Here is a 26,609-nt window from a genome sequence, read left to right as displayed (position 1 = left end):
AGCTTAGGATCTATATTCCTATTTGACTTTTTAAAATGTAGAGGTTATTTAATAAAAAACACAAAGCAGATCAAGACATTGTAACATCGCTTTCGAATCATGAAGCAATAAGGTACGTTAAGCATTTCCCTAGAACAGCCTTAAATGAAAAACTGCATCGCCATGGTGACGCCAAATGTATGAGAGATATTATTGATGAATTATATGGCCTTTATTGAATATGTAGGTTTTGTATGTACATATTAAGACATGAAATATACAGATGAATTTACAGATTTGACATTGACTTCACAGGGCATTAAGTGACAGAAACAATCACTAGGTCTATGATACATAATACTAAGGCAAACTACCAGACAATATGCTAACACCTATGACTTCATCAAGAGTTATATTCTATTCTAACTATCGCACTCTCTTCTGCTGTCTGGATCTGTAAATATCTTTGCTTGGAGCCCTGTGGTCTGCTTCCCCATCACTGCCAGCATCGTCTTGCAAGGACACTAAGGCTTTTCTCTTTTTGCTAAGTATGTTTGCTTTATTGACAGAATAGGCAGTACCTGAATCCAAATCCTGCGTTCCATTAGCCAAACCATCATCATCTACGACAAGCGCTAAAACAGACAGAAAATGCACCCGATTATCACTTAAAGCACATAAATTATATAATTTTTTTTATATAATTCAATACATCAGAGTCTTGGCTTTCGAATGAGCTTATATTCAATACACAAAGAATAATAGAACTATGAAAAACAGGGCGTCAAAAGTATGTCCTGCAATAAAAAAACACTTGGTTGCGGTTTCCACAGTGTGATGTCATAATTATTATTTGGCCTTAGATAGTCGATCCCTTTCGCTGCCATTGAGGCTGCGCTTTTCTGTGACAATCGGTGCTGTTAAACCCAGAGAGCGATAACAATAAACTAGGATTCTAGATAATCAACAATGCCCTGGGATTGTGCTAACGGCGACCAATACAAACACATGTTCTGGGTTAATTATGCTTCAATTAATATACTGTTGTTGATAAAGGTAATGTAATCACATCAATTAAATTGTGACCTGCGTTTGCGTGGCCCTAGGACTATATGTCAATCGCACTTTCACAAGATCACGCAATGCTTGAAATTAATTAGTCTCAGTTGTGCCCCTCAACATCACAACAAAAAAGAGGGCTAGTGCATAATATCATCGAAAAAACATAGTATGGTACTTGGAATCTGAGTTATTTATCATTGAAATAATCTGTACATGGAGTACATAATCTGTACTGTAACAATGACACTGATTCGTTTGTCATCTTCATTGGTTCTCAGGAGTTGTCCTACCTCCGCCTACCACTAGCGTAATTATCGTAGTTGATAAATATAAGCGGTAAGCAATAAAATAAGCGGTAAGAGCACACAACACCGAATATGAAAATTGTCATGTCATTGTCTGATTTGTTACATTTTTAATTTATGTCCTGCAGTGCCGTGTGAGTTTGGGTTTCATCATTTAACATTTAATAACAATAATTCTAACAACGAGCTACTAGTCAGAACCCAGATATATGTAAACACATCCATCTAGATTTTGATTGGATAGTAAGTCTCGTCATTAACCAATTCACCGCCATGCCGAAGGTCCTGTATTGTTGTGTGTCGTATGCGTGCTGTATAAAAATGAATAATATGTTGTTACATAATTAGATATGCACAATAAAATGGGATTATAATTTGTAGCAGTTGTTTTAGTTATATAAGTTATAAGTGCGTAGGGAAACAAATTTATGAAAAGGTTTAAAGACGGAACTGAATGATGAAGGTTGGGAACCCCTGGGTTACACAAGAATCGTCTCCCTCTTTCATTTTCGTCAAGAAACTTCCCTATGCAATGAGACGAAAACATTCAAGAATTACCCGTGATTGAAGTTGCTTCAAGTTTTGAATAAAATTTGGACTAAATTGGTTTACTGCAGTTTCTCTACTTCTGAAAGAACTAATTGGATGAAATGGGAGAAACTACATTTAGTCAATCATAAGCTAGGTCTGTTATCCCACCACATACCAGATTCTGTGCGATTGCATGCGCTAAAACATCTTTATAACATGACAATTTAGCCGACACCTTCAATGAAGATCGGTAAAAGGCAAACTGTGTGCCTCTCTTCACCTTGGATACCTTGGAGACCATAATATGCCATATCTATTCACTTATATTTATCGATTGATAAAACAAATAAAATATTGACTACAGAGATAATTTGAGAAATTTTATCCAATGAAGATTGATCGCGGTCACCGCAAACCGGAATACTAATTCAGGCTGAGGTTAGTCCATGCTAATCGACATTCTAATTCCCTCAATCCACAATGTAGCTAAAGCAGCACTTTTATGTTGTTTTATGTTTGCATTGCATTATTTACCTTTGACTAATTTATTATAAAATTAACCAAAATGCAACACTCATTGGCTAGATTTCTCCTAAGACATCGTAACATACAATTAATACTGCGGTTATATTGGGACAGGATAATACGTGTTGAGTGTGACAGAAAAACTTCTACCACAATAGAAACAATATAAATAAAAGTTTCAGGGTGTCACAGGAAGTTTGCTACATACTAGAGACTGTATTGCAATTCTACTTTAAGATTCAACTTCAAACTTTGCAGCAGTCAAGAGAGTTATATTCATTGCAAAATATTGCTTTAGAACTAACGCAAAACCCTCAAAACGCGTGTGTTACTAAACAAAACAAGCCAGTCAACTTGCAGTGGGATAGGTTGATACATGGTGCCTGAGCAGCTATTTGGCAATAAAACACAATGGAAGTGATTTAGAAAAAAAGGGTTCGAGTGATAGCAAGCTAGTGGACCATTTCACTACAGCTACAGTAGGCATTGTATGTAAAATTTGGTTGTACGAAATTTTAATAATTTCAAATTATCAATAAATAATAAAAAGCTTTGAATAGCAAAACAACCTTTTTAAAAGATAATATCATTCAATAATTATAAGCCAGAATCGCCTGTAGCTCTATATGCTAACATAGCAATCATTAATGCCCTAGAAGGCAAACAACACAGCAAGATTATAACAAGGTTAATCATTCCATTACTACAATTCCTCCAACTTTCACTAGCGAATCCACTTCTCAAGTGAAGGCAGCTAGTAGTTACAGCCCAGAATCTATATAGCCATCACATCCAACATGGGCTTATTGTGTTCTCTCAGTATTACTATCTGATCAGAACAAGAAAATTTCTTTATATGCACATTTCTGATACTGGAGTTGTCCGCACTATCAAATAATAGTTATCTAAATATATAAATCTGAGTGTGTAGCTATTAAAATATTGGAATGAAGAATCCATATAGCAGAAATTTGATCTCGTAACCTCCCATTCACCAGGCAAATGCCCTATCAATTGAGCTACGTGAGATTGATGGAGTCATTGGACGATATGTCGCTATGTGGGTGAAAATATGCTACCGCTCTCCGTGACGCCCCAATTATTTTTATGCGTGCTCTCCCGTGAGAGCAAGTAGTTAGCTCTTATTAGTAAGCTTATCAAATTAGCCATTGGCAAAGTGCCAGGCTAATAGCAAGCAACTATATTACCTCTCATTATTTATATGCTGATTTTTAATACCCGGGCAACGCCGGGAATTCCACTAGTTCATTATACGTGTAAGTATGATAATGCATGAAATAGAATTAGCTAATTTCTATCACTAGAATTCAAAGTTACACCAATAGGGCACTGAAATACCATACACACAAGTTCCCTAGACATTCTCTGGTTGTGCAGAGATCTGCATTATTAGCATGTTTTTAAAAAGCACTCTATAAAAGTAGATGGTTGAAGAGAGAACTCTTCATAAACCATTTACATACTAAAATAATTTATGTTCTGTCCTACACAGTACCTTATCAATGTCATCACAATTTACAAATGACGAACAATTTTCTACCATGCACACAACATGTGCTAACACTGTCAGCAGGAGACTCACCTTCAGGTAGCTTCATAGAAAGGAAGTTCTCCAAGAACTTATCAATCTTCACAAAGGGACCAATGAAGCTATTTGGAGGAGGTAACGTTGTGAGAAGTTGTGACGCAGCGGGTGGATATGGAAACACCCCTCCTTCTACAGGATGTGCACCAGTGGCTACAAAATAATTTATGCATTCTGCATTATGTAACAAAGTCAGAAGTCATAACCGAAGTCAAAAGTCATAACTGAGGTCAAAGGTCATAACACACGAAGACCATCGTTGCAAAGTTATGAAAAACAAATTGAGATGTTAAGTTCAACACTGGATAATGTCTTTCTATATTCCTAATGTTGTGATACAACAGGTGAACATAACTCCATAATATCTAAAGATTTGCCAATCAGTAAAAGATAGTCAGGAAAAAATTTAATTGGATGATAATTTGCAACAGTCAACTTACGAACTATCTGCTTGGGTTTAAAGGGGATCATCTGACTTGTATCGGGTCGTGGAAAATCCGCCTTAGTATCCGGGTCCTCATCTCTTGCTGTCAACTCCACTACATTAACAGCTGGCAGTGCACTGTGTAACAGCGCTGCTGCTGACCTCGTGTCCTATTAACCAACCATATTTATAGTACATACTGTAAATCGAACAAGCACAGTCTAATCTCAGATAATACAAGTACTATGATGAGTTTTACTTCTTCAAAGTAGAAATTACACAAAATCCCAATAGATTTTATCAGAAAGTTGTTGTATTTTTCTATCATTTGCAAATGTTTTTGATGTTTGAGGTGATCTGACTGCCAGGATGTTTCAAGATTAAAATTGACAAAACTTAATCGCGATTAAATGCTAATTTCTGCTAGTTATCATCAGCTATTTCTGATAACTATAATTTTTTATTAGAGGTGCTCCGCGTTTTGGTCAAAATGAGAAAACAATATCGCTTTTCTTTAGCAGTCGGTTTCACTGAACTAAAAAGAATATTAAAAATATCTATTGTTTGTCAAATGCATTGATTCTTGTGCAGAATTTCCAGCTAGTTCTAAAAGCTTTACATTAAAGTTCAATGATAGAAACTCGAGCGTTTACCACAGAAATACCGAGTCTCCATCAATAAAAAACTTTCGGCATAAGATAACTCCGTCAGATTGAGAAAAGAAATTCCACAGTGAGAGTTAATGAATTAAATTTAGTCATTTCTGAATATGTCTGATTACTTGATAACCAATAAAGCTAATTAATCATGTGACAATACTAGTCCTTGACTAGTAATATGAACGACAAACATTAACAATTTCTTATACCATACTTTTCGGACTATAAACCGCAGCCTTATATAAGCCGCATCTGCTTTATTTTTCAAAAAATGATAATAAAACAATACATAGGCCGCACCTTTGTATAGGCTGCAGACCTCAGGATGGTGCTTTTTAACACGGCAGCAACTTTGCTGTTTAAAACAGAACAGTGCCAAACGGCACTATTTCGTATTAACCGACACTTTTTAACCTAGTGCCTAACAGAACTGTACCATTAAGCATTGTTTCGTATTTTCTTTCACCGCTAGAGGCGCACTAACCGGAGATTCTGGTTAATGCGCCCTAGCGGTGAAAGAAACAGCCACAGAATAGCCGCACCCTTATATAAGCCGCATGGCTCAAACTATCAGAAAAAAGTAGCGGCTAATAGTCCGAAAAGTACGGTAGCTATGCTGCAGTCACGAATCTATCCTAAGGACCAACCTTGAACCCGAGACAGCGCAGCTCAGGCACGCTGCAAGGCAGCAGGTCAAGGTACTGGTATCGCTCTACAAGCAAGCTCGCCTCTCTACCCTCAAAGTCCTTGAGGCCCTGATGGACAGCCAGCCGTCGTTTTTCCACCTTGTTGATCGACGGCAAGTCGCCTATCTGCGACTCAAACTCAACAAATCTCCTCCAGACCTCCCTGAAACAAAACTCAAGTTAACTGTTTTCAAAGTTTCCAAGTTAACTGTTAACCAAAGTTTCTATAATACAATCCTCAACAACACAGGCTAATAGTTTTTATCATCATGAGTTGTTTGCTCAATATCACAAACATGCAATATGGAAATATGACAAGACTAGCCAATAGGGTGAAATGATACGCAATTTGCGAAAGAAGCTGGTCGGCCATTGGTTGCATGAAAACTTCTGGAACGCTCCCAATGCTATTGATTATTATGAAAGTTATTCTTCACTGTCAAATAAAATTTCAAACATAAAAATTAAACAAAATAGACAAAATTTATGACTTTCAGGCAAGTAACATGACCCAAACTTTGCCTTTCAGTATCTGCATCTAGTTTTCAATTTTATTAAAAAAACTACAAAAATATATTTAAGATTATTTATGCATTCAAATTTATTTGCAAATAAATAATAATATAAATGGAAATATTTGTAAATGCCATGAATAGCAGTTAGTTGTATTGCAATAATCGTATTTTCTTTTGAAATGTAAATGAGTAAAAAAATGATGACTTCCAAAAGTTACTTTGAAAACATCTGCTTGCAAATTGAACTGTGTGAGGAAAAACCATGAGCTGACAATTATAAATAAATTGAATGAAGGTGCGGCTAACATAAAATATGCAACAAAACTCACAGAGATTTCTCTGGTGCCAGTTGAGATGATGTCAGAACTCTCTCAAATAGAACCCTGGTATTGTTGTCTTCTGCAAAGGTCAGGTTGACAATAAGTGAGAAAATTAAGTACTATATTTATAGTGATAAAATGTAATTTATGAAGAATAAATTATATACATGTACATCTATTATCTTTATCTATCTTCTATCTATATATATATTTCTCAAAGTATGTCCGTGTGTATGTCGTATGTCTGTCTGCATTCCGGCTATAGCTATTATTAGAATAACTGCAGCTGGACAACAATGCTGACGCAATGTCAAGGAGTACCATCATTAGAAGCCTAGCAGCTTACTGCAATTTTCCATTGGCAATGTGCAGGCTAATAGCTTGAAAGCTACAGTTTTTGACAAAGTTTTAAAACCTTAACAGTTGTTTTCATTTTTCTCTTAATTTATTTCAACTACACAAAACACTTCTCTCATGATATGTAATTTGAAAGTTGGAATGGTAAATGTTGTTATATATCTACTATATAAACGGCAATCGTTGTCTGTCTATCTATCTGTCTGTTTGCTTTATAGAGTACCGTACTTTTCGGACTATTAGCCGCTACTAGATATCTAGGGCGCATTAACGAGAATCTCCGGTTAGTGCGCCTCTATACATAACCTATTCATCGTTTGCCGTTTTTACACAAAAATGACGTAATAATTACAACTCATGTACTTTCTTTTAGCTTCATGACTCGTGATGCTTTTTTGTCCTCGACGTATTAGGGCTGATTCGTTTTCGGCAAAACGATATCGACAATAGACTCTCTCGATATTAGAATTAGGCGATTAAATTTTATTAACTCTATAAAACACGATGCCGTTTTTGTGAACCTCTATTTCTGGCTTTTCTTAAGGTTCAATTGCTAAAATCGCTGCTAAGGTCACTACTTTTCATGCAGACGATTGTATAATCACAAGGAATAACATCTAGATTCTCTCACCTTCGATAAGACAAAGACACTACAATATTTTATTTTTACATAACATATCGCCGTACCAGTATCGTCGTATTCAGAGTTTTGATGGATAGCTGTTGGTGGAACAGTAACTTTTTTTATACACACACTTCTATGCAAGAATTGTTATTATTAATTCTACATATTCACGAATTTTATTTTGTTTTTTCAGTTCGTATTAATTGTATCATTACCGAATCATCTCATATTGTAATCGTAGCAAAACAGACCCAACTTAGCTATTACTTGCTAATTATTTCACTGTTACATCTAAACCCTTTATAGTCGTTTTATTTTTAAAATTCATTTGACCTGCACGAAACATTTTTCTCATGATATGAAGTTTAAAAGTTGTTTGACAAAGTAAGTTTGAAAACCTTTCGAGTTGTTTTATGTAGAATGGCAAATGTTGTTATATGTTAAATACAAATCAATTTTCTGTTCAGTTTTTTTTTATTACCCGGCTAACGCTGGGTTGTACAACTAGATGTATTAGCTTACACATATTTCCTGTTAAACCTAACCAGTTAGTTTTTCATAATTAATTTCACATTTTACAACAAACATTTGTAAGATTACTGTAAGATTTATCGTGTAAAATTGCAAGTGTCAGTTATTCTCCACTCTCTTATATTTACATACATTTACATACTTTGAGAAATATATATATAGATATATAAATTTAAATTCTCTTATTACATTTATAAACTTCTTATGACATTTGAAGTTTATAATATAAGTTTTTTAAAGTTTGTTTCATCGTTGTTATTATTTCAACTTGCATTATTTTAAACATAAATTGATTATCGTGTTTGAAGTTTAAACATTATTCATTTTCCTATCACTGTTATTATTACTTGATTAGTTTCCAATCTTTATTATTAATATTATTCTTTTATTCAACCATTTTTGGCAGACATTGTTCTAATAAAATTTCAACTACAAAATACTATGATATTCTGTCATATTTTTTAGTATCATCGTAATCAAAGAATTGATGGATAGTTTCTGGTGGGACAGTAACCTTTTTATACCCACACATTTTTATGCAAGAATTGCTACTATTAATTCAACATATTCATGAATTTTATTTTGTTTTCTCAGTTTGTATTAATTGTATCATTACCGTATCATCTTTTATTGTAATTGTTGCAAAGCCGACTTAATTTAGCTATTACTTGCTAATTATTTTAAATTTACATCTAATCCCTTTTACAATTGTTTTATTTTTTTTAATTTATTAGACTGGCAGAAAACTTTATCCTCATGATATGAAGTTTGAAAGTTACAGTTGTTTGACAAAGTTTGATAAACTTTACAGTTGTTTCTATTTTCTCTCAAATTATTTATTTATTCAATTATTATTTATCACAAAACGCTTTTCTCACGATAGGTTACCTATCATGTTTTTTCATGTTACCTATGTAGTTTGAATGTTAGAATGGCAAATGTTGTTATATATGTTAAATACAAATAGATTTTCTGTGCAAAGACTTTTTTACTACCCGGGCAATGCCGGGTAGCACAGCTAGGCTTGAGGCCGTGGCGTCACTCGGGGATGCGCCGGAGACTTTTTTCGCCCCGAGTACAGCGAGAGTCTCCAGGCACGGCTTTCCGGATGAATGAGTTGGCGAGTGCGAGGCGATTGAGTGCTAGGCGATTGATTGCGAGGCGATTGGTTGCGAGTGCAAGGTGATTGATTGCAAGACGAGTGCGAGGCGATTGAGTGCGATGCAATTGATTGCGAGGCGAGGTGATTGCAAGGCGAGTGCGAGGCGATTGATTGCAAGGCGATTGATTGCGAGGAGAGTGCAAGGCGATTGATTGCGAGGAGAGTGCAAGGCGATTGATTGCGAAGCGATTGATTGCGAGTGCGAGGCGATTGATTGCGAGTGCGAGGCGATTGATTGCGAGGCGAGTGCAAGAGCGCGATTGTCAACTGCTCGGCGGGTAAAGACTGGTCAGCCGAGACTCAGCGGCAGAAATGCGCGATTGTCAACTGCAAATATAGACGGGTATGAACGGATGCATGAATCTAGAATATTTACTAGATTTTACACACATCTAGGTGTAAGACACATTGCAGATTTCCATTGTTCTCCCCAACATTGACATGTATATGTACATGCATACTCTGATCAGGACAACGATTTCAGTAGACTGCATATTTGGAGTTGTTTTATGGCCTTTTATAGTATGAAAGACAACTCTCAATAAACCTTATGCTGCGCGTGAATCTGTTCCTGTAGGCGGGTAATGCAGCTAGTGTTAAATACAAATCAATTTTCTGTCCATACTTTTTTATTACCCGGGCAACGCCGGGTAGCACAGCTAGTATATATTATAGATATCTATTTAAACAAATATACCGTGTATATATATAAATCTCAGTGTTTGTCTTTTTGTTAAACCCGGTGTCCAGTTATAGCAATTAAAATCTAGCAATAATGAAACATCCGCATGGTACTGGATTTGATCTCAGGACCTCCAGATCTAGAGGCAGGAAACTTTACCATTTTGTTACATGGAATACACTGGTTTCACTGGGCAAATAGTCATCACATTGGTTATTATACTAATGCTTAAAGCGTTTGCATGAGGTTAATAACTAGCACTGTTGATCATTGCACGTAATGATTTTTAAGTTGGCCCAAAACGCAGATATTGTTTTAATAAAAATTTTAGTGAAGATCTAGCTTACCAAGTGAGTTATTAAAATTCATTGGATAATGATTCTATTACCCGTGTAACGTCGGGCATTAGGCTAGTATACATAGTATATATACCAGCCTAATATAATATATATATATATATTATATATATATGTATACGTACGTATACGGCAATGTATTTATCTCCCGTGCTTAATCTGAGCTGCACTGATGAAGCTTAAAGGTTTACTTGAAACAAAATTCACATTACGATTATTTAGTATTAAAAGGTTCACCATGTCTTACTCTGCTGTTTGCAGGTTCAAAATATGTAGAAATGTGATTACAAGCTCTTAAAAGCTAAAAAACGAGCAGTCATCACGAAAACGGTAGTAGGTTGGAATTCCTTATTTTGATGGTGGATTCAACTCGACATGGTTATTGTTTTGACACAAGATGTTATCATGTGAAATGAAAGGCCAATAAAAAGCTCAATATAAAATGCCTTGTAGCACTAGTTTATGACAAACACTTCGGGTTCTACTAAAAAAGCCTTTATCAAATATGGATGCTCACTACTTTATAGTTTCGTTTCAGCTTGGTCTAATCATCTAGTCAAAATCTCATCATGTGAACAATATTTCCGCCAACTGGTGCGAACAATTTCTGCAGCATTCTTCAATCATCACAGATGATATGCACCCTCTTGGGCTAAAGTTGAAAAGTTCAACTGATTTTTAGGCTAGGTTTTGAGATATCAGTGCTCAAAGTGACAGCATTACGATGATAATGAAATAGACGGGTAAAGACAATAGACATGGTTTTGTTGAATGCGTGAAGTATATTTGTGAAAATATTTCGACGAATGAAGTTGCATGAAAGTGTAAACAGAAGCCATCTTGTTCATCTACGTCCCATTTGAGTCGTTTTGAAAAGGGGTTCTAATCTACGGCAGTCTCGTGATGGCGGCGATTAACTGTTCGTTTTTGAGCTATTAAGAGCTTGTAATCACATTTCCACATATTTTGCACCTACAACACAGCAGAGTAAGACATGGTGAGCCTTTTGATACTAAATAACTAATTTGAATTTTGTTGCAAGTCAACCTTGATAAATTTTTACAACAACTGGAAAAAGAGATTTGTAGTTTTATTTATAGTATTATTCGCAAGGCTACAAACAAGCGCACATAATCACAAGGCTAAATCCTTCTTATCATTTTCATCGCTTTCACCATACACTGTATATCCTTTTCGCGATTGCACATGCCAAATGTGCCCTTTTTATTATTAATTAATATTACCTTTTGCGTTTGTTATTTTTTGAACTTTTTTAAAAAGTTAATTTTTTCCCCATTAGACCTACCTATTTTGTTAATTTGTAATTTTCAAATGTGGTGATTCGATTTCAAATGCGCCGATTCACTAATATTCCCGGCTTCAGTAAATCTTTAAAAGCTAAATACTTTTCACGTGACACGTGTATTATCTGAATTAGGAATTTCCTCTACATTCTCTCTCCATCGGTCAGACAAAGTATCACACTAAGAATGTCATGTATATATAGTAGACGAACACCTGGCTTTGCCGGGCATAAAAAATATAAAAATGTAACAAAAGTCTGTAAAGAAAACTTATTTTTATTTAACATATACGACATTGTTGCTAGGGGTGCATATTTGCAAACTTGCAATCATCGGGAGTTCAATTATACTACGGCGGGCATTTTCCACAGCTTGATTTTTATCGCTATAGCTGGACACATCGATGACGGAAAACAAAAGATAATCTTCGAGATTCATACATATATACGGTAAGAGGTTGAAAACAGATTGCATCGAGTGAGATTTGAACTCATTACATTCAGCTTTCAAACCCAACACTTCTACACCTGGCCTAATCATTCGCCTGTGATGATGATTACGAACAAAACAGGTATCCGATCATCGACAAAACTACCTTACAAACTAAAGAGTAATGGGGCGTACAAAAGCACACTAGGTGGTGTGGCTGCTGGGTGAGAGATAGATGTAGACTCACATGTGGAGCACTCCTAAATATAAGTTTTCTCAACTGTTTAATTCTGTGTAATGCCCTAACCTAGCTCACTGCTACGTCGGTAGTCTAGCAATGGCAAATTGCGCTACTTTCAAGGTGCAATACGCAATCTTTGAAAAATTTAGTGAACAACATACCATTCAAATGCAGCATGTATTCTACGAAGCACATGATAAAATCATTGTTATCTCCAAACCTCTTCAAACCAAGTTCAAATATCTTGTAAGCAACATTCTTGTCCTAAAAGAAACATTCATTGAAAGCAGACGAGAAGAAAGGAAGCTGTCTACAATTGACTCTACATTACTCTCGCGATTTTAAAAACTTTAACGATGTCAGAACAGGTGATATGACATTCTGTAAGACACAAAAACTACTGCGGAGGCCAAAGTGTTAAAAGTAGCGTAAGTTATGCCTGAATGATGTCATAAAATTGTTACAGAAAAATTTTGGGTGAAAAAAACTTTTATAATTCGATATATGTTGGTCAATAAGAAAGAAAGTGTCCCATGTACTAACAGTAAGAAATATCATATCTACGAGTAAAATCTGTAGGTGAAGCTGGTCAAACTGATTCTGGGTACAGATGAAATCATCACTAGCTCAACATGTTAGTGTCTTTTGCATGATTCACATCTCATCGGCTAACACTCAACTCACTATGTACATTACACAGTGTGACTCGACACTCTGTGGCAAGTCTCGCTATACGGCTTGTGGAACCGCGTACTGCGGCTCGGCACAGCCTGTGAGTATGGCCAAGAGCATCACGGGTGCGGCTTTAGTACGTTTTATACAAAACGTTTTAAATTAGTGAGTAGTTAACTAATAAGCTTATCGTGCCTGTGCTTGAATAAAAAGAAACAATTATCTGCATGTGTTGAACCAATGGAAAACCTGTTTACAGCCTATCCTGAGCTCAGTTTAACTCAGTTTACATGTAGCAATATTTAGCATATTTCATCAAAATTTGAACAGTAGGGGGTATTGATTAAGCTAGGCTTTACAAGTGGCTCCTAATATTTCTTTTGACGCTACTAAATGTCGAAACCTTTCGTAAATCTTTTGTAAGACTGGTCCATTGTGATGGAACTCTGTATTCAATTGTTTTTTTGACCGAAAGCAGTATAAAATATTGGTAATGATAGAGTGGGTAGACATCCGGACAGAACCAGACACTTGCACCCAAAGACCATTTCTGACCCTTTACCATTAAAGAGAGACTTGCAAAAAAATTTACATTACAGTTATTTGGTATCAAAAGGTTCACCATGTCTTACTCTGTTGTGTTGTAGGTTCAGAATATGTGGAAATGTGATTACAAGCTCTTAAAAGCTCAAAAATGAAGTTAAAATAAACAGCCATATGTTGGAATCCCTTATTTTGATGACGTATTCAACCCGACTTCAACGTGGTTATTATTTTGACACGTGAATTGAAAGGCCAATTAAAGGCTCAATATGAAAGGTCTCGTAGCACTAGTTTATGACAAACATGTCGGGATCTACCGAAAAGCCCTTATCAAATATAGATGCTCGCTACTTTAAAGTTTTGTTTCAGCTTGGTCTAATAATAAAATCATAATCTGATCATGTGACCCATATTTTCTGCCATATGGCGCGAACAATTTCTGCAGCTTTTTTTTACCATTACAGGTGACCAACAGGCTCCTCATATTTATCAGAAGATGATATGCACCCCCTCGAGCTAAGGTTAAAAAGTTAAACTGACGTTTAGGCTAGGTTTTGAGATTTTAGTGCTCAAAGTGACAGCATTACAATGATAATGAAATAGACGCGTAAGGACAATACACATGGTTTTATTGAATTCGTGAGGTTTAAATGTGAAAATATTTCGACGAATGAGGTTGCATGAAAGTGTAAACAGAAGTACATCGTGTTAAACTACGTCCCAATTGAGCCATTTTGAGAGGGATTCCAATCTACGGCCGTTTTTGTGATGGCTGCGATTAACTGTTCGTTTTTGAGCTTTTAAGAGCTTGTAATCACATTTCCACATATTGTGAACCTACAACACAGCAGAGTAAAACATGGTGAACCTTGTAATACCAAATAACTGTAATGTAAATTTTATTGCAAGTCAACCTTTAAGTTTCTGCCTTGACGGTGGTTCTCATGATTAAAGGGCTAAGGGAGACAACCCCTAGACAGTCTGAGAAATTGACCCAAGTTGTTGACCAATGGCCAGTTTACAGTAGTTAAATGTCTCTCCAATTGTCAAGGCTTCCTTTGCATCGAGTACAGATATACTCAATCAAGCTAAAAAAACTTGGCAATGGAGTTCTGATCACCCTATGCAAATATTGAACATAGTTAATAGCAGTTACCTTACTACAGTAAAACTCCATCAGAGCAGCTGCCACGTACACATGATAAGACGAGCGCTTGTCTTCTCTTGCCATCTTAAAAACAGCTCTAGCTGGCTTGATTCCCTCGGCACGTCTCGCAAAGTTCATATACTGGATATAGCACTGAGGAAATGACAAGAAGCAACATTTAGGCTGTATCTCCAATAAACTAAAACTTGGAAAAACATCCGGTTGGTTCAAGATATTTTCATGACAGGAAATGCACCTACTACGCTTCATGTCTTGTCTTCAACAAATCCTAATAAATCTCTCAAGTGTTCCAGACAATCCAAGGTTAATATTACCTGAACTATACTTTACATGTATGTAAAATATAGACCTACCAATGACGGATCGTTATCTTCCAGGTCTATGTAACGCTTATATATGGAGTGAACCTTCTCGTACTTGAGCCTTCCCTGCAAACAAATATACAAAACATCGAGTTAAGAGTGCTGCAAGGATATACTGGACTCCTCTGATCTCTCACATGTTCTCCTATTACAGCCTATATTAATCCATCTAGTGTGTGTCTGTCTGTTAGTCTAGGTTAACACTATGAGTTTGCACATTTTTTGGCCGATTTCATCAAAACCTCACACGGATATTCTCCTGGCCTTCTGCCAAGTCAATAAAAATATTTGGTTTTACACCTTCATCTGGTTCCTGAGAACCAGCTTCTTATGGATCTACCAGCTTTATAACGGAAAATAAACAAATCCTGGGCATCCGCTGAACCTACTGCAAGTATTAAATAGATCAAGTTAAAAATAATAACTCGCGGACTAAGGAGAAATGGATGGTAGCAGACTGATGGACAAAGATTTCCTCATGCATGGAGTGGCATTCTGAAGGGGCTAGAAACTTTTACTAGTTTTAATACTAAATGTTAATACTTCTACTAATTCTTCTAAAGCCACATTGAGGGTGTTAGGAAAAAGGACTGCACCACGCGGGAATCGAACCCACATATTCGGATTCAAAGTCAAGCACATTACCACCACCTCCAAAATATGAAACACCAACTTATGAAAGACAATACAAGTTTTACAAAACTACTATCATTCTTTTAAATCTATATCTTGTCATGTATAATTTACAACTGGAAATGTGTTCAAGAGTATTTCAGGTGGAGATAAATCACACAAATGCTATAGAGCTTTTTAGCGAGGATCTCTGGCATAATCCACCGTTTTCGCAAAAGTATACACTTTCATTAAAGTGAATTGCTTTGCATTACAGTACAAAAATATAATATACCAAACACTGAAGACAATAAAACCAATGCTAGATACAACTCTCTCCCCTTTTGCCAGATTTTGAAATAATTGTGAATATAATCATTACAGATCACAGCCGGGGTACTAGTTATATATAAGTACTAGTTATATATAAGTACTAGTTATATATAAGTACTAGTACTAGTTATATTTAAGTACTAGTACTAGTTATATATAAGTGCTAGTTATATATAGCAGAGGCAGAAATAGTTTCTAATGGCCTACCAAACCACTGAAGCTTTCAAAATCATGAAAGCAATAATTGATCACTCGATGAGTTTCGCTGTAAACATCAAACACAAAACCCGTGACAGCAGTTAGAAAACAGACTAGTTTGTGAAGCTGCGAGGACTGTCAAGAGAACACGACTCACCTCCTCAAAGTCAGCATAGGCGAAATAAAGGATGAGAGTGTTTTTGAGCAAACCAGAAATTCCTCTTTCATATACATTTCCTGCCTCTTCAGCAAATAGTTTGCAGGCATTCTGGTCTCCTTTCTCCGAGAGTAAACGGCTTGACTGTTCCAGGAAACTAGCGGCTTCAAACCTGGCACACAATAGGATACAATGAAGCAGATGATTACATAAGTCTAGGAATAAAAGCAATACTGAGACATTTTACCATTACATAAAAGTGGCGGTAACTACAGGGAGACGTAGTAGTGACTATAGGGAGACGTAGTAGTCACTATTGAGAGGTAAAGGTCAGTATAGGGAGACGTGGTGGTCACTATAGGGAGATGCAGTGGTCAGTATAGGGGGACGTGGTGGTCACTATAGGGAGATGCAGTGGTCACTATAGGGAGATGCAGTGGTCACTATAGGGAGATGCAGTGGTCACTATAGGGAGATGCTGTGGTCACTATAGGGAGATGCAGTGGTCACTATAGTGAGATGCAGTGGTCACTATAGGGAGATGCAGTGGTCACTATAGGGAGATGCTGTGGTTTTTTATAAAGAGTTGTAGTGGTTCCAATAGAAGGGAAGCGGTCAATCAGGTTTCAGTTTTTATAGTTCAACAATAACAAAGGTAGAGTATAGACATTTACCAGAGGTCGGGATGATAGCCCAAGCAGAGAAGACACTGTTCATAGGCAAACATGACTCTCTTAGTCACAACAGCGTGGTCTTCTGTGCGGAGAGGATTTGATTTCTCCCAGACTATAAACTTCTTCCACAACTCAACCTGTAAAAGTCAGGTGCAAAAGATTTCACATCGATATTGTAGCCAAGAATTCTGTGCAGATAACGTCTTCTTTTAGTTAGTAGTAAAATATATGTTGAACTAATTAATATCATATGCATTCACCTCCCTCACGGAAATAAGTAACTAATCTACCACCTATATGTTGCGATAGGCTATGATTATACTCTAAGAGTGCTCTTGGATTCCCCGCTCATACCTTAGGGAGGGGAGCTACAACTACCGAAAAAATATCCCGAGTGAACTAGTGTGTATAATAAGCATTTGGATAGTACAACTCATATGCATAAACTTGAAGCATTGACATGTAGCTTTCAATGATAGTCGATCTACACGATAACTACTCTATCAACGATTCCAATAAAACACTTTCTAGCATACACTAAACATATTTGTTATAAAGTAAGTATTAGGTTGCTGTAACCTAAAACATAAAAATATCTGTTAAAATCTTGGGCTACGACTCTCGCTGAACATGAACGCATGAACTGAACATGAACGCTCGCGACTCTCGCATGAACTTGTCCACTGTTAATAAACCTGACTGAGTCCCCAATAAAGACAGAACTATCGTACTCAACCCAAATTGTAAAAGATGTGTGATTAAAATCGACACTCCTCAGCTCAACTATGGATTCTTACCATTTTTTGGCATTGGATCAAATATTTACCTCAACATCCAAAGTAACTTCTAGCTTATGAAATCCAAAATTTATCGAAAGGATTTGCAAACGCAAAAGCAACCCTAAAATTATATAACTACAAAATTAGATGGTTATATTTATTCAATAGTGAGACTATTTATTCAATTTTAATGGCTAACTGTTGCTTTTTACCTTTTTTTTTGTTTTACTATTGTTGTATGGCCTAATTTGAAAAACATTTCTATCTGTGAAATGAAATTATTGCCAATAAAGTACTATATATATATATAATTTTAAAGTGACCGAGTTTATATCATCGCTTGAACTACTCTCTGTCATTGCATTCCCATTTTATTAAAAACATATTTTCCGACGATCAACTAGAAATCAGAACAAAGCGACAGGTGAATATATCAAACACTCCTTAAACACTAGAATTTACTAGCATCAGCTGCGGCCTTCACAGCAATGAAATTGCCTAGAAATTCCCTCGATGCTGCTCTAGTCTGCTCAAGCTATTAATGCAATGGCATAATATCACTGAGTAAACATCTGTGATCTGAACCTGCAGTGTATGTAGTCACTCTCTGACAGGGTATAAAAGTGTATACAAGAATATACAAGTTTATGCCAGCAAATAAAAATGTATGAAAGTATTCAAAAGTAAAAAAGCATAAAATTGTATAAAAACCTAAAAGTAAATAAAGGTGTATACAAATGTATAAAAGTGTATAGAATTATATAAAAGTGCATAAAATATATAAAAGTGTATAAAATTATATAAAATTGCATAAAATATATAAAAGTGTATAAAATTATATAAAATTGCATAAAATATATAAAAGTGTATAAAATTATATAAAATTGCATAAAATATATAAAAGGGTATCACAGTATATAAAATTGTATAAAAATCTAAAAGTAAACAAAATTGCATAAAATATATAAAAGTGTATAAAATCATATAAAATTGCATAAAATATATAAAAGTGTATAACAGTATATAAAATTGCATAAAATACATCAAGTCAAGCCTTGGCGTATGAAGCTTGTCAAGCTGTGATATTGGTTTCATACAACAACAAACATTCACTTGCGAATCTTTTTGATAAATTTTGGATGTCATGAGCTAGAAATACTTTAGATGTTGAGATAAATATTTCATCAAATATATACGCCAAAAATTCATATGTAGAGGTGAGGGTAAGTCAATGTTAGTAATACTCAGAACAACGAAAGCGCGAAGGCACATCTAATTACAGTAATACTCCATACGAGGCACACAAATACCTACATATTTATCTGAATAACTGCGTTGATATTTTATACCTGTCTGAGTTCCTCAGGAGTGTTTTGGGGAGGGATTGAAGGTACGCTCCGTATGATTCCCTGCGAATGCACATCATACTCCCTGGCTACCCTCTTGGCATTTGAATATTCCTTACTACGCTCCTCTATCATCTTCTTAGCAATGATTGGGTTGATACTCTGGCAAGAGTGAAAAACAGCGTATCATGGACTGGATTATGAAACAATCCGCGAAGACGATTGCTGTTGAAGGAAAACTAGACTTTGCATAGACTAAGTTTTTAACAGGAAACACCTATATTAACCGGAACAGCTGGCAGAAACTTACCTATATACCTATATCGGTTTCTGTTTATCTAAGCTACATTGTCAAAGTGACATTGGGAAAAAACTTTTATAATAAGAATACATGTATAGTTTTAACAGAGCACCCTCAAAAGCTGCCCAAGTTAAATTGAACATACTTATATGTAAACATGGACTATTTATTTTCATAGAGTTAATTTGCTCTAAACTCAACATTAATTATTCAGCAGCCAGAAACAATCGAGCTCCTGATTACTTTCCAATTTATTTATGAGAAGCACACAAAAATAAGCGCCCAGGTGCTCTTCAATAAGCTTTTCAAGGTCCAAACACACTAAGCGATTTTATCGCGTGAGTCATGAGGAACGCGGAGGATTGGTGGCGTGTACCTGAACACACTTGAGCAATTCACCAGCAAACAATATAGTGGACACGCTCACAAACTGACAATAAAATTCCATATCATTAATTTCTTCGGAATTGTTAATAAATTTAGATAAGTCAATATGGCGCCGTTTAGCCAAGACGTAAACAACTTCCGCTTTTATTATTAGGCCTATCTCCCTTTCACGGATTGTACACTACAAGAAGACACAAGAAAAATCGATTCTTGTATTTTTAACAGTAATATTTTATGATTTTTATATATATAGTTTACCTTATAGTAGTTTTTTATATTTAATACATCAAATATTTATCATTTTCAAGATGGTCAACCTGCACAACGATTGACTTCAAATGTTGGTTTTCAACTGGTTTTTTGTAGTTTTGTGTGTTATGTCGTACAGGAATAGGTGTGCTTTTATTGAATTTAAGAACAATTCAGCGTTCGTTCTGATGATGTTTCAACCGTAACAAAAATAGCAAAATGTTGCTGCTGTACGATGGTGAACATTAAAGGTGCGCGCACACTAGCAGCGACTAAGGCGAAGCTGCAGCGGCCGAGGCGTCAAACGAACGTCACTTCAAAGCACACTTGTTGCGATATCGTCAGAGCGAATTTATGACCTATGACCTATCGCAGATGAATAACGAATCACAGATGAGACCTGGTTTTGCTGCGTGCCAACTTTTTGGTAAATCCCAAAAACTGCAAATATGGAAGAGTTAGCTGCTATCGCGTTTGGCTACGTTTATATGAAAAGGAAAGCGAAAAGAAGACGATTTTGGGTGCATCCAACGTTATTGAGAAGATCTACTGAGGGTGCTTGGGCTTTATTAATGAAAGAATTTCGTGAAAAATACCCCGAAAAGCATAAAGAATGTATGAGAGTTTCTGTAGTCATTTGATCATATTTTAGGAATAATAAGGCCACACATCGATAAACAAGACACTAAGTTTAGAAAAGCCATTTCATCAGATCAACGATTGTGTGTGACGCTGACTTTTTTGGCAACTGGGGACTCGTTCAAAACTCTGGCAAATCTATTCAGAATGGGACAGTCGACAGTTCGCGGTATTATATATGATACATCTCAAGCCATATGGGTTGCTATGAAAGATTTATACCTCAAAACGCCAAGTACTGAAGAAGAGTGGTTTCATATAGCTAAAGGGTGATTATAATTATTATATTTAAACTTGAGTTTATTTGTTAGCTTAGTAAAAAACTATTTTATTTGTTATTGTATTCTTATTTATAATAATTATTATTTGATATTTTACCAAATAATAATAATTATAATAAATAATAATGTTGTAAATACTTAATATCATGCTCTTGTTCACGCAACATTGTTACATGAATACTACTCTCAGTCAACATCTATTATTATTCTCTGTAACTATTCATTTAGATTTGAGAAGAATTGGAATTTTCCAAATTGCATAGGTGCTGTGGACGGAAAACACTGTGCAATCCAGGCTCCGGCAAATTCCGGTTCTGAATATTTCAACTACAAGAAAAATTTCAGGTATTTAACGATAAAACATATTACATGAACTAATCATTGTTGACAATCAATGCGCAATGTTACAAAATATGCACTATAATTGTCTAAATTTTTTTAATTAATGTTATTGCTGGTTATTTGTTTGCAGTATTGTCCTTATGGCCATGTGTGATGCGTCATACCGTTTCACATATGTGGATGTTGGTACCTCTGGTCGGTGGTCTGATGGTGGGACTTTCGACAATTGCTCATTAAAACATGCAATGGCTGCTGGTAACCTGAATGTTCCGAACGATTGTCCACTAACAGGTTAATTAATCATCTATTTACTTATCCTAGAAAAAAGTATTAGTGTTCATCATTCCAGATGTATAACTAGTTACAGCGAAAGAGCTTAAAATCTATGAAATACATGAAATGTTATGCTGCTACTAACACCACCATTATCAATATTAATTTATGTCAGTTGAAACATGCAGTACGCAATGATGTACATCTTGCTGTTGTCACATCCACCATATTATATTCTATATTGCTAATGAAAGTCTTCAGTTCTTTGACTGATTGATTAAATTCTAGGTACAGAAAATCCCAACATGCCGTTTGTTCTTGTTGGTGACGAAGCATTTCCATTGAAGAACTGGCTGATGAGACCTTATCCTGGACGTTCATTAGACACATTTGGGAAGCGCATTTACAATTACAGACTCTCAAGAGCTCGGAGAACCATTGAAAATACCTTTGGGATTATGGTGTCTAGGTGGTGTTGTCTCCGTCGTACTTTACCAATGACAGCAGAACATGCACAAATTGTGGTTTTGGCATGCTGTGTCCTGCACAATTATATGCGCACAGAATGCTGTTCGAGTTACACCCCCCCCAGGTGCCTGCGATGTCATTGACAATGTTGCCGGAACAATCGTTGATGGAACATGGAGAGCTGAAGGATATGGCATTCTTGGTGATGTTGCACCTGCTACAGCTAGAAACCCTACGTTATCTGCTACTACAACTAGAGAACATTTTACAAATTACTTTAGCACTGCAGGAGCATTAGAATGGCAAGAACGCTACATTCGTCGAACTAATTAAAATTTAATTTTGATTGGTATACTATTAAGTATTTACACCATGAGGTCACGGTATATTTTGCATACAAAAAATATGTAACTAGCAATTTTAATTCGTTATGTGAAATTTAGAATTTATATTATATATGCATACGCTTATTTAAAAATAGATTATGTACTTGTATTGTTAAGTTGTATCCAAGTATACATGACAAGTTTGGGCGTGTCCATTAATAATAATTTGACATTTAAAGTTATTTGATGCCACTAAACATGCACATTTGCTCCCATTATAAAATTCTTTGAATTAATTGTTGCAGTACTTTCTTAGCTTCCAGATAGTATAAAGTTTACTGCTCATCATTTTGCAAACAGTAAATTTTATATTATCTGAAAGCCAAGAAAGTACTGCATCAATTAATTCAAAGAATTTTATAATGGGAGCAAATGTGCATGTTTAGTGGCATCAAATAACTTTAAATGTCAAATTATAATTAATGGACACGCCCACACTTGTCATGCATTCTTGGATACAACTTAACAATACAATTACATGAAATCTGCATTATTGAATTATTTAAAAGATTTTGAGCACAGAGCATGAACTGGCTTATTCTGGCGTTGTTGTGTTATGTGGTGTCTCACGTAAGCTTGTTATGCGTGAGCCAAATCGAGCTTTGAACATTATTTCTCTAATGTCTCTCATCATAAGTTGCCTTTCAAAATCATCTTTGATGGCTCTACACTGCTCCGCTACCTCCTTTTCAAAACGACTGCAGTCATCGTCGACTTCTGCGACTCGTTGAGCTTGTAACTGGTCCCACCTGTAATTTCACAGAGCGGCATGTAGACGCTTCACGGTGTAATTATACAGGTTAATATTTTATAAATATGCTGCAAGTACACATGTGTCCTACTGCATAATAGGCTTACTTACCTATCAAAAAATTCAGTCTCAAACTTTTCTTCAACTCTCTTTCTTTGCTTTTTTTTTGGTGGTAATGTGCTGAGACATGAATCAGCATCGCTGATGTGGCTCATTGATGTTGAGGGAGTAGATGGAGGCTCTACATATCCTATGCTTTCTGCATCAAAGACTTCCGGTGTTGCAGATGGGCCTGGATTAATAGTATCTATAGCTTCTAATGAGCTTTCTGATCTGAAATTATATAAAATGATTCATTGCATATCTATATCTTGTCAATAAGTTAAGAAATTTCAATTGATATTAGGTAAACTAATACTTTGGTTTTTAGTAAATTAGTACCTTTGCCTTGCCAAGTATGGCTCTAACCATGTCAAGTAGTCCCACCACACCCATCTTGCAGTGGTATTGTCAGTCCCAGCTCCTGAGGGTTGCTTCTGCTTGCTGCGTTTTCTGACATAACTATCCCTTAAATTTTTGAATTTTTTTTTTGCATCATCTCCATCTAGGCAAAAAGATTAGTGTAAGACAATAGGCTCTAGATTGCACATTGGTATGTCAAGACCAGTAATAGCAGTGGCAGTAGAGTATTCAATCGATGAAGGAAAAAAGAAGCAGTTTATTTACTTATTTACGAAGTATTTACTTACCAGCTATCTTCAACTCTTTTGCGATTTCTCGCCAGTTATTCCTTTTAATTTCTTCGTTTTTATAATTTTTGTTTTTTAAATTATAGAGGCATGGCCTCTCTCTTACTAGCGCAATAAGTTGTTCCTCCATAACTTATTACGCTACTATTATTAATAATTAAGTATTATTTAAGTATAAGTAAGTATTATTATTAATAAGTATACACTAATATTTGAAACGACCACGCTTGTAGTTTTCGCGGTGTATGACCATGGAACAGCCAATAGCGTGCAAGAGGTCGCGCCCAAAATCAAACATGTTCGAACGCTCTGAAAACGCCAATCTTGCCGCTGCGGCTGACGCTTTGTCGCATCGCTTCAATTTCGCGTGATAATCGCTTTAGTGTGCGCGCACCTTAATAAGAAATAATTACCCACTATAAAATCGCATTCTGGGAAAAACCAACCAATCGAAATGCATCTTGCTAGCGATAAAGTTGTGGTGGAGAATGTCAAGTGTTATCGCTCGGCATGCACTTGCTGAGCGAGTTCTAGCGCAGATTAGTGCCACGCAGAGCGATATTGTGCTAAATATCGCCTAGTGTGTTTTTACCTTTAAGGTTATTGGTTGTTGCTTGCATAAATTTGCAGCCTTTAAATACTTCCCTGCATTAGACATTCTACCATGTGACTATGTCTGAAGATCTACGGAAACATACAGGCTATTCACCTGGAACTATGTTGGATTGCATACCGCAATATCACCATTCAAGCAAATACAAATAGCAAAAGCACACAGACAAGAAAGTTCCGATAGCTCTTGAATAAGATTGATAATTCAATAAAGTGGTATTTGATGTAGAGGGGTCTTGATCACTATAGAGAGGTAGTGGTCACAATGGAGCGATAGTTTGCGCTATAAAGAGGGAGTGGTTGTTAAAAGTGATATAGGTCATGTAGAGATGTCATGGCCACCATAGAGAAGTAATGGGCAGTATAGAAAGGTACTGGCCAGTAAGGAGTCATAGGAGTCAGTTGCAGACCTTCTGAAACCTTCTCAAAACTACCAGAATTGATAAGCAAAGGAAGAGTGAGCAGAACTCACAGTTTCATACTGACAGTATTCTCTCCAGAGATGCTCCACTCCATGCATAGGAGTGACAGTCCCACGCTGATAAACCCTCCTAACAGCTGTAATCCTTTGGTTTTCCGCATAAGAACCGACAGCGTCTCTACAAACAGCAGCAGGTTTTCAGTTCAACACGTTTGACTTGCCTAACCTCTGTATACCAAATATACCTCTGTATACCTAGGATACTTCCGTATACCAAGGATACCTCTGTATACCAATGATATCTCTGTATACTAAGGATAGCTCTGTATACCAAGAATACCTCTGTATACTAAGGATACCTCTGTATACCAAAGATACCTCTGTATACCAAGAATACCTCTGTATACCAAGAATACCTCTGTATACTAAGGATACCTCTGCATACCAAAGATACCTCTGTATACTAAGGATACCTCTGTATACCAAGGATACCTCTGTACACCAAGAATACCTCTGTATACTAAGGATACCTCTGTATACCAAAGATACCTCTGTATACTAAAGATACCTCTGTATACCAAGGTCACATACAAGAGAAATAACAAGCTGGAAGAAATGCACTTTATATTAAGTGTAACTATTAATCCAGTACATGAAACATTGGATAACTCTATGCTCTTAGGAGTTAATTTCTTTATGCTTCCTACAGTGGTGACTGCGAAATATTGTGACTATCTCACTGGAAAAATATTGATTACCACCATGAAATTCAAATGAGTTCATCGTTGTTATCCTTAAAACAACATTGCACTTGTCAGGCTATGTGAATCTGGATATACAAGCAAGTTTATAACTCTCTGGATGAAGCTATACTGCAGCTTTTAATGCATAAAAACAAAGGCTGGAAAATAAAAAAACTAGAAAATATGCAAGGTTTGACTGGATACAACGCTAGAGAGAAACACTGATCAACACTGTATATGTATCATAAGGTCACTTTTGATGATGATGCAAAACTGAACAATTCTTGTCTCAAACACAGTGACTTTTGGTTCATATATCAGGTGAAGATGCTCTACAACTAACATAATTGTACGTGGGAGAAAAACCTGCAATAGATACACGAGTTGTGAGCATAAGTTAATCTGTGGATTTAGATTCTAACATATACGTAACAACTCTTCACATTTGGAAATAATTCTTCACACTTTGAACAAGTTACACCATGAAAATATAATAAAATCTGTCCACACTTGATAATATACCCTCCTACACTGACTTCCTTTTCTTGAAGAATATCCTTCAGGTACAGTCAGAATTTAAACGAACAAAGCAGTAAAATTTTAGTGTTATCTCCACCTGAATGTAAATGATTTTGGGCCTAGCAGGCATTCTAACATAATAATAATGATTAAACAAGAAATATAAAATATTAGAATTATAGGGTTGGTCGTTCACACCACATTAGGAGAGACAATACAAATTTTACAAAACTGCTGACATTCTTATAAATCTATATACTGTTATGAATAATTTTCAACTGGAAGTGTGGTCAAAAGTATTTCAGGTGGAGATAAATCCAACAAATACCACAGAGCTTTTTAGCG

The 26,609-nt window shown here is 35.9% G+C and overlaps 1 protein-coding gene and 1 long non-coding RNA gene across 3 annotated transcripts in view; one reads left to right on the top strand and one right to left on the bottom strand.

Moving 5' to 3' along the window:
* Positions 1-205: 205 nt before the first annotated feature.
* LOC137404632 (cleavage stimulation factor subunit 3-like) overlaps positions 206-26,609 on the bottom strand; it is a 42,461-nt gene continuing 16,057 nt past the window's right edge. For both annotated transcript variants that reach the window (XM_068090856.1, XM_068090858.1), the window contains exons 6-17: positions 25,054-25,180; positions 19,147-19,305; positions 17,019-17,155; positions 16,345-16,516; positions 15,036-15,110; positions 14,671-14,814; positions 12,461-12,563; positions 6,622-6,691; positions 5,739-5,940; positions 4,449-4,602; positions 4,006-4,161; positions 206-614 (exon numbers count right to left, since the gene is read on the bottom strand). In XM_068090856.1, coding sequence (XP_067946957.1) covers positions 406-614; positions 4,006-4,161; positions 4,449-4,602; positions 5,739-5,940; positions 6,622-6,691; positions 12,461-12,563; positions 14,671-14,814; positions 15,036-15,110; positions 16,345-16,516; positions 17,019-17,155; positions 19,147-19,305; positions 25,054-25,180 — 1,708 coding nt within the window. In that variant the 3' untranslated portion in view covers positions 206-405. The remainder of the gene's footprint in view (positions 615-4,005; positions 4,162-4,448; positions 4,603-5,738; positions 5,941-6,621; positions 6,692-12,460; positions 12,564-14,670; positions 14,815-15,035; positions 15,111-16,344; positions 16,517-17,018; positions 17,156-19,146; positions 19,306-25,053; positions 25,181-26,609) is intronic.
* LOC137403538 (uncharacterized) lies at positions 20,853-21,586 on the top strand. The gene is made up of 3 exons (XR_010979585.1): positions 20,853-20,988; positions 21,264-21,345; positions 21,473-21,586. It is a non-coding gene; the product is annotated as an uncharacterized lncRNA (long non-coding RNA).

Source organism: Watersipora subatra, chromosome 9 (genome assembly GCF_963576615.1).
Source record: "Watersipora subatra chromosome 9, tzWatSuba1.1, whole genome shotgun sequence".
NCBI classification, from domain to species: domain Eukaryota; kingdom Metazoa; phylum Bryozoa; class Gymnolaemata; order Cheilostomatida; family Watersiporidae; genus Watersipora; species Watersipora subatra.
This window is presented reverse-complemented; position numbering and strand designations above follow the sequence as displayed.